This window comes from Monopterus albus, unplaced genomic scaffold, assembly GCF_001952655.1.
Source record: "Monopterus albus unplaced genomic scaffold, M_albus_1.0 scaffold72.1, whole genome shotgun sequence".
Taxonomy (NCBI): Eukaryota; Metazoa; Chordata; class Actinopteri; order Synbranchiformes; family Synbranchidae; genus Monopterus; species Monopterus albus.
Genome location: NW_018127952.1, coordinates 1,770,862 through 1,779,146, shown reverse-complemented (window position 1 = coordinate 1,779,146; position 8,285 = coordinate 1,770,862). Strand labels below are relative to the sequence as shown.

Genomic DNA, 8,285 nt, shown 5'->3' with positions numbered 1-8,285 from the left:
AAAGACCTCATCTCTTTCTACATTTAATTTCCATGGTTAAAACTAGGTTGATTGCTGGAAAGAGACTGCACGTAAACCACGGTCAGGTCTCAATGGCACGTCCACTGTACAGTTACACCTCATCCACATGACCAGTTTAAGATCTTTAGAGGTCAATACTGACAAAACTGCAAGCAGTCACTTGCCAGGAAATAGTCAACAAAGTCTGTTTAAAGCATTTAAACAAATAGCCAGTGCTATCAATTCTGAGTGAAGCCAATCTGGAAGCCATTGAAGTTAAAGAAACAAAATAGACACATAATTAAAAATATAAAAACAGAACTAATGATTTACACATACACAAACACACACCCACACAGAAGCACAGCTGGAAGCACAGTGCTTACAATCAGACATGCTAGGGATGCCAGAATCTAATTTTGGCCACCGCGCAATGCCAGCTGGCCAAATAACACTGCTTCAGGAGTTGTTTTCTTCTAAGAGTTATAGTAGCACAATGAATGTGAGATATCCAGCTCACAACTACAAATGCAAATTATGGAAGGAAACTTTGCATTCCACAAGAGAGGTACAGTAGATCAGTATCTTTCTTGGAAAAAGGAAATAGTTTTCTCTCCAAGTCAGACAGTCTGTCAGCACTACAGCTTGTCAACATGTGTTCTGGCAGTTTTACAGAAGCTAAAAATATACTTCACAATAAGACATACTAATATTTTATGTCATAAAATACAAATGATAAATGACACTGTAATTCAAGTACTTCTTTCTTTTGTTTAAAATCTTAAAATATATAAAGCTTTGCTGACATATAATGACACCAACTCCTGCACAACAAACTAAACTTAAAGCAGTGGTGATAGAGTCACCACAGAAATAAACTTTTTATTTAGTCGATGCAGAACGAATGGTGAGCTTTGCTGATCATGAATGTAGTGCTTTACAGGTACAAAAACATCAACAAGCAATAATATGTTGCACAGCAGCACCGTGTCCCTTACCACTTCTCTCCTCTGGCAGCCATATGTTGCTGAACAGTGTATCCAAACTGGGCTTGTTTAGGGCCTTTGATGACCCTGTGTCTCTTTGTGTCGATATTGAAGCAGTCATGGAAACCTTGAAAGGAAAAAGACAAGTTTTATCAGCGTTTGCTTAAGAAGAGTTTGAAATTCTGCCGCTAATAACCTGTAGTTCAGTGCAGAGCTCTATAGTATTAGTAAAAACCACACAGAACATCTACTTTTAGTGTCATGTGTTATTTTCTCAGCAGTCTTCTGAGTGTCTGTCTGTATTGAAAGAAACAGTTACAGTAACACTGATTAGATTTCAGCATCTGGCTGAAGAACAACAAACAGCTGTAAAGTCCTCCTTACTCATCCTTCCTGCCCTGTCTCATGTCTGTTTGTCCTCCTGTGCCAATCTAAACACAGATTTTCCTTGTAAAGAAACCAATAATCATGTAAACTCTGCAGAGCAGTAGAGCTTCTTCCATCGCGCCAGCCTCACCACCAACATGACCAGTGTTTAACTTCCATAAGAGTTCACTGACAGACAGCGATGTGGCATACTTCATCACAACATTCGGTTTACATGTAAGAGGCCTAGGTCAAATATCTCATGCCTCTTATTTACAGTTCAGAGGTTAGGGAGAACTTGAAAAGCTGGAGAAATGTCCTTCTGTATGGATACACATGCATCAGTGTGTAACATCTTGCAATTACTATTATAAAATTATAAGACTGGTAAAGGGATTCAGCAATAAGGCCTGTCCTGATGGTGAAGCTGACATGTAACAAGAGGGTCAGAAGTAAACAGGAGTAAATCTATTTTCCAGGATGTATCTTCTTGGTAGAAAACAACAGTGACCACCTGCTTTCAATTAAAAAACCAAACGGAGAAGGCATTTCTGAGACTCTGCATGTCACCAAGTTATACATTACATTAAATTAATGGTGACAGCAACATTTGGCTTTTAAATTGCCATCAGAAGATGAGGACTCACTGTCAGGACATAGAGGATGAGGTTTTTCTTTTGGCAGAGCAGCAGGGGGGAATGCAGTCATCTACCACTTTGACTTCCTCTTGATCCTCTGCTCCCTGCTGACCTGTCTCCTACTTAATTTCCTGATAACTTCCGTTTCAGTTTATAGTCAAATCTATTGCAAGTGTGTCTTCTGATTAGAGCTGTTCCACTTATGTTTCAACTACTGTAAGATCAAGGATTATGTTGACCTAGAGCTCACTTTCATTTCACAGCGAAAAAGCACAAAAACTTAGGAGAGTAGGAGGGAAAGTGAAGCATTCTTTATGCTTAATGAGACAGAGGTGTATTTTGTAGGAGCTGAAGATTTTAAATGTAGTGTTTTCTTACAGTCTGAGCTGCACAGTTGAGCTGAGAGCAAAAGGTCTTTGTTTTCACCCCCGCACACATCCACTTCTTAAATCTCTGTGGTTCTTGTCCACACACTGTTGGGCTTATTCAGTCCCTTGTATTCACGCTAAACATCCCCTCTCACAGTTTACTCCCGGTCTCTGCGGTCACGTCAAGTCATGTGAGCCCTTTTTTTGCTGCTATGAGAATTTCAGTTCACTGTAAACAATAAGATGAAGGAAGCTGAAAACATAAAATTCAGATTAAGCCACAACAAATAACTGAGTTCAAATGTAAACTTACCAGATATAACAATTTGTACCATTTTCCTATTAAGTAAAGCTCTGGTTGAATTTTTCCACACACACCTCACAAGACTGAAAAGCACTAACATTTAAGGTTGTTTGCCCCTTTCAGCAAGACAAAACTCTCTGAGAAAGAAACAAAAAAATACAAGCCCAATCTGATGTTACTTGTACAGTAAGAGGGCGACAGTTTACTGAACAGAGGTTCTGTTAAAAAGCAAAACTGAGATTTTCTTGATGTTGACTTTCAAGTGAGTATCAAAGTGTTGGTTTGACAGTGTGTCAAATACAAGATGTTTATAATCAGGCCCAGCATTACAGCCATTCATGAGGTTTTATTTTTGGTGCCCCAAATATTTCTTCATCTTTACAAAAATGCTTACAGTAGACGCTTTTGGACCAAAGTGTTCGAGGGACTGGCAGCTCCCCCAGGAACTACACACCTTCAGGGGCTTTTCACAGAAGTGATGTAACACTAAGCTGACCAAATGTTAGCGATTCGCCAACAAGCACACAACAATTAACACATAGCAAAGTTACTTTATCAGTAAGCATTTTCTTTATATGTTGCTAATGTTAATTCTACAATATAAGTAGCCACCCACCCTCTGCAGAGCCTTCCATTGGTGGAGCGTGGCTGCCCATGCTGCTGGTGATGGATATTGATCACTATTGTTTACACAGCTAACATGTTTTTGCAAAAATGGCAGTTAGCGGTGCTGCAGTAAATGTACATGCATGTCACTCTTGTTCCTATTATGCTCTGAGAGTAGCCTACCTGGCCTGAGGTAGGAGCTAAAAACAACATTCTAAGAACGATTGTCATTCTCAGTTCCTGCATCAAGTATGTGTGTTTTTGGAGTTGGATAATGAAGGTGTGAATGAATCGCACAGGTAAATCAAGAACAGAATCCTTTGGGGTAAAAAGCTGCTCTACACAGTTTATACAGAGTTTATGTTAGACAATAAATAACTAATGTAAAAATGTTTTGCCATCTAACAGATATGTTGTCTTGAGTGAACATCCAGCTAAAGGACAAGTATGATATTTTAAAAATCTCAGAACAAGACAAGATAATGTAAGATAATCTTTTGTGCCTCATAACGGGGAAATTTATAAGAACAACATCAATATTAGTAGCAAAAAAACAACACAAACAGTGCAATGAATAAGCCGTATACACAGTATATTGCACAGGAGAATTATTATTATGACATTGTACTAGTTTAGCACTGTAGGCTGAATATTACACTAAAAGTGTATTTTGTAAACTGTATTATGTGAACTGTGTTTTTGCCACATCAACAGGTCAAATAAAAATGATTTGCCAGTCACTAGTAGCAGTAATAGCAGAAATAGAGGGTACATTTCCAGCTCAGGTTTTGGCACATGCAGCTGTGTCCCTCAGCAGAAATATGAAGTTGTCTGCATTCTTTAGATAGTGAATATTAAGGAGTGTTAATGGGTTGTTTAAACAAACAGCAAACCAGATATCTACTCCTTCCATTTCTTAGCAACTATCTACAGTAGAACTGGGACTGGAAATGAAGCTTCTGGGACTAAACTCAATGTCAGAATCATCACCACCACAATTTACCACTGGAGACTATGTGAATGGCGTCACAGCCTCAGAGTGATTAAAAATATCACACGCTGACTGGCACATCCATTGACCATTTCTTCAACCGCCATTAAACTAAATGGCCGCCTATGCCACACAAACTAATTTCGAATTCAGTGTAGCTGAAATACAATAATACTGGGAGACTTTTAAGTACTGAAACACTTTTGTTAAGATGCAATCTCAGAAAGGCAGAAGAGGAGAATGTGCCAGGGTGGCAGCATGAGAATGGAGTTTGGATCCGGTTTCCATTTCAAGCTCTTAATGTGGCCAATGTGACTAGTAAGGTCAGAGTTTTGCTTATTCCCCTGTGTACTGGCTTTCATGCCCAGATAAACAAAGCTCAGGCTGGTGGCTGCTGGAGCGACCCACATTAGTCTGCTGCTACCTCTGGCCCCACACCAAGCCACAGGAGCTCTACCACAAACCCACTGACACAGAGCAGCTGTGCAGGTGCACCGTGCTAACTGCTGGCTTGGAGACATGCATGATGCGGTTCCTTTATAAGATCAGACACTCTAATATGTTTTAGAATGAATGAAAACAGAGATCAGAATGCTCACAATGCTTCTCATTTGCTTTTTGTCTGTTTATAATCACATATGTGTATGTGAGTGTGCACACTAGACATTTTGTCTTACTCATGGCTGGTGTGATGGCCAGTAGCATGAATTTTAACAAATATGAGAAGGAGTCTGCACAGACAATAAATCTCAGTGTACTGTTTTGATTCATTCTGGGCTTCCATTACAATGGTTTTCTCTGGAAAGATACTTCATAGTGAACAATATATTTTGAAATATTTTGGCACTTTACATCCCTACGCAATGCCAACATAAACACTCTGGAAGGCACGAGGTATCTAAAACCAGATGTTCCCAACACACCACAGCCAACTGGACACTGTTTAACAAGTTGTTAACTCACTGAGCCAATAAAAGATCGTCCAGGGACTCGAACCCAGTCTTTGTGGCAGCACAGCACAGGATGTGTACCACCAGATGTCTCACACAACTACACTACAAAGTCAAGATATTTGGAAAGTTAATAAGCGCTAAGTTTGATATTCAGAAATAACATAATGTTGAGTATTACCTGCTTCTGGCCAGTGTAACATTAACAAGTTGTAACACTAAAACTTCAACAGCCCATTAGTATAAATCTAAATTATTCTTGAATAATGAGCAGATAAGTCAAACAATAAATAACTTTAATAACTGATTTTAATGAGCCATTCTGAAATGAACTACTACTACTAAAAGGACAAGTTGTCTAAAGTTTGGGAGCACTTTGTATTACAGACTAAAGAGAAGATTAAGTGCTAATAAATCAGATTTGTCATCATGACCCAGGAGCAAAAGGGTAACATAAATGCATGAGCATCTGAAGACAAGATGTGTTGGGAGTTACAGCAGTCACAAAGGAGATTCGGGAACATGTTACACCAGCAACAATAACTTTACAGCATGTGAAGAAATGTAAGCAACTACCACACCAAAATCATGAGGACAGATCTGTCATATAGTAGTTGTCCCTCTTATATGGATGTATCATCTACATGAGGTGGCTCTACTCAGAATGATGTGAACAGGGTCAAAAGTCCCAGGATTTCACAGCAGACAAAAATGCAGCCTCCTTCTTATGTGTATACCAAAACATTTTCCAGCACAGCCAGCATTAAGTGTTCATCTGCTGACCCCAGATAGAAAGTCAGTGACTCCCTCACTGTGGTGAGTCCAAATCTCAGTCCAACAAATTCCAAAATGAAACCAAATATTTATAGTAGAGATTTCCTCTTGTCCACTCTTTAGTTTTGTATTATTTACCAAATGTCTAAAATGAAGACAAATGAACCTCTTCTTCTTCAGTATTAACCTTGGGGTGATTCTGATAAAGCTACAGGAGTGAATAATGCTTCATTGTTTAATTGCTTAAAGAAGAAATGCTCATGTACAGCCATGGTGACAACAGTATTTTGGCCAACACAGAGGCTGTGTAAACAAAGTGGTTACAGTTCACAGCATACTGAGCTCCAAATATGAATCCAGTATTCTTCAGCACTGCATCAGCTGCATGCAGTTCTATAGTTTATATAAAGTGCACAGTTGATTTATACTGGTAATTTTATATTAATCTGTGTGACTCATGTTAAATGTTTGTCTTACAACATACTGTACATGTGTTTTTGGTCCCTTTTAGTCACTCTCTGTCTCTTTCTTTTTCTTTCATCCTGTCTAGATTGATCACTGCTATAGTGATTTCACTGCTAATTGACCACAGTTCTGGCTGAGCACCAACAACTCTCTGGTTGCTGAAAACTTGACTGTGAAAAGATAGGATCAGCTTTCATTTGAAAGAGTGCGCCTGCTTCCAGTGAGGCACAGAGCACCTCTGTGGACCTGAGCACATCCTTCAGTCAAGCTACTGACCTCTGCCTTCCTGTCTCTCACCATGAGACTGGCTCAAGTCACCAGGTTATGATGCCTTTCATCTATTTATTCAGATGTTTTCTTCAATCACTGTATATGTGTACACATACACAATTTCAGCTAAACTGGAAAATTAGAGCTACAACAAAGCCATAATGTAGCTTTTAAAAGTTTTGCACTCCAGCTATTTATGTCAAACCTTTAAAAGCAACAGTCTCAAAGTTTCCAGTAGTTGCTGGAATAAGTACAACTAACACTTAGGATGCTATTATAGGACTGCAAAGCTACATGAAGAAATAAAGAAGGTCAGATTCATCAGTATCAGCACAACACAAGCATGTCAGGGTGCATACGGCACATACACACACCTTTCACTCACCTAAGTGCTGGCTGCAGATCCAGAGCAGGATGAAGCAGTAGTACTCCATATGTTGGCCGGTGCAAGCGTGCATGTGTTTTTGTGTGTATGTGTGTGTGTGTGTGTGTGAGAGAGAGAGAGAGAGAGAGAGAGAGAGAGAGAGAGTGATGACTGCTGTGAATGTGTATATGATGGGCTGAGACAAAGAGACCCAGTGACAGGCACAGATCCCACTCTGATCGACTCTAAGTCAAAGTTAAAGCGCTGCCTATATCTTCTGAAAGTAGGAGGAGACTGCAGAAGAAGAGCAAGAAGAAGAAGGAGGTCCACTCTGACACAGCAGGCAGGAAAACTCTGTCTCACACACTTTTTCAACTCAGACAGACAGGGTGACTAAAGACTCATCTTTGCAGTTGAAGGCATTGAGGTTTTGAGCTGTTAAAGTGCAAAGGAATGAAATATATCCATTTGTTCAACTAACAAATAAAAAAAACATGGAGTAAAGTAAATAAGAATTCATGAAGCAAAGTCCAGCTGTAAACTTTGGTGGGACACCTAAACAAATTTTGTGAAAATCATCATTATTAAAAAACAAGCAAACAAAACCTTATAGCTTATCACTGGCAGAATCCTTTACTCATTACAAACCTCAGTTGTCTTCTGTCAGACTCAAGCTATGTACCACAAATGCTATCATCATGACACAACCACAAACTTACCAGCGTATTAACAGTGGAACGCAAATGTAGGGTTTGCATGTTACCTCATAGCCTTGCAACTGAGCCATCCAGTCCTAACTACAGCACGTGTAATGATCCCATTTACGTAATAAGACATAGTTTATGCACATTAGCCCTCCTGAAATCCATTTGTGGTTACCTGGTAGAACTCCAGTTTGCAACTTAACCACAGTAAGTCACATAAATGGACATCTCTTCTTTACATGGGTCGCATTCTCACTTTGGTCTGGAAAATTATTTTTATGCTGGCAATGACTGAAGCCTATGTTTGAATAAAATACATCAACACCTGTGTTTGCATAATAAGCCACTGGGACATTAGCTATATGCAGAAGTGATTAGCTGGTACCCCAGTACATGAAGTAGAGTTCCAGTGTCAAATTTGTGGCAGATATTCCTCTGATACAGACGAATGAGCCATAGTTTTTATGCTGATGTCAGTGATTGTATTTTTTGTGTGTAT

At 39.3% G+C, this 8,285-nt stretch overlaps 1 protein-coding gene across 3 annotated transcripts in view; it reads right to left on the bottom strand.

Annotated features, from left to right (window-relative positions):
• Positions 1-7,331, bottom strand: part of itga11a (integrin, alpha 11a) — a 51,040-nt gene extending 43,709 nt beyond the window's left edge. For 2 of the 3 annotated variants that reach the window (XM_020605678.1, XM_020605679.1), the window contains exons 1-2: positions 7,104-7,331; positions 999-1,113 (exon numbers count right to left, since the gene is read on the bottom strand). In XM_020605678.1, the coding sequence (XP_020461334.1) occupies positions 999-1,113; positions 7,104-7,176 (188 nt within the window). In that variant the 5' untranslated portion in view covers positions 7,177-7,331. Of the gene's footprint in view, positions 1-998; positions 1,114-7,092 lie in introns of all 3 variants that reach the window. The other variant, XM_020605680.1, reaches the window with a different exon arrangement.
• Between the last annotated feature and the right edge of the window lie 954 nt (positions 7,332-8,285).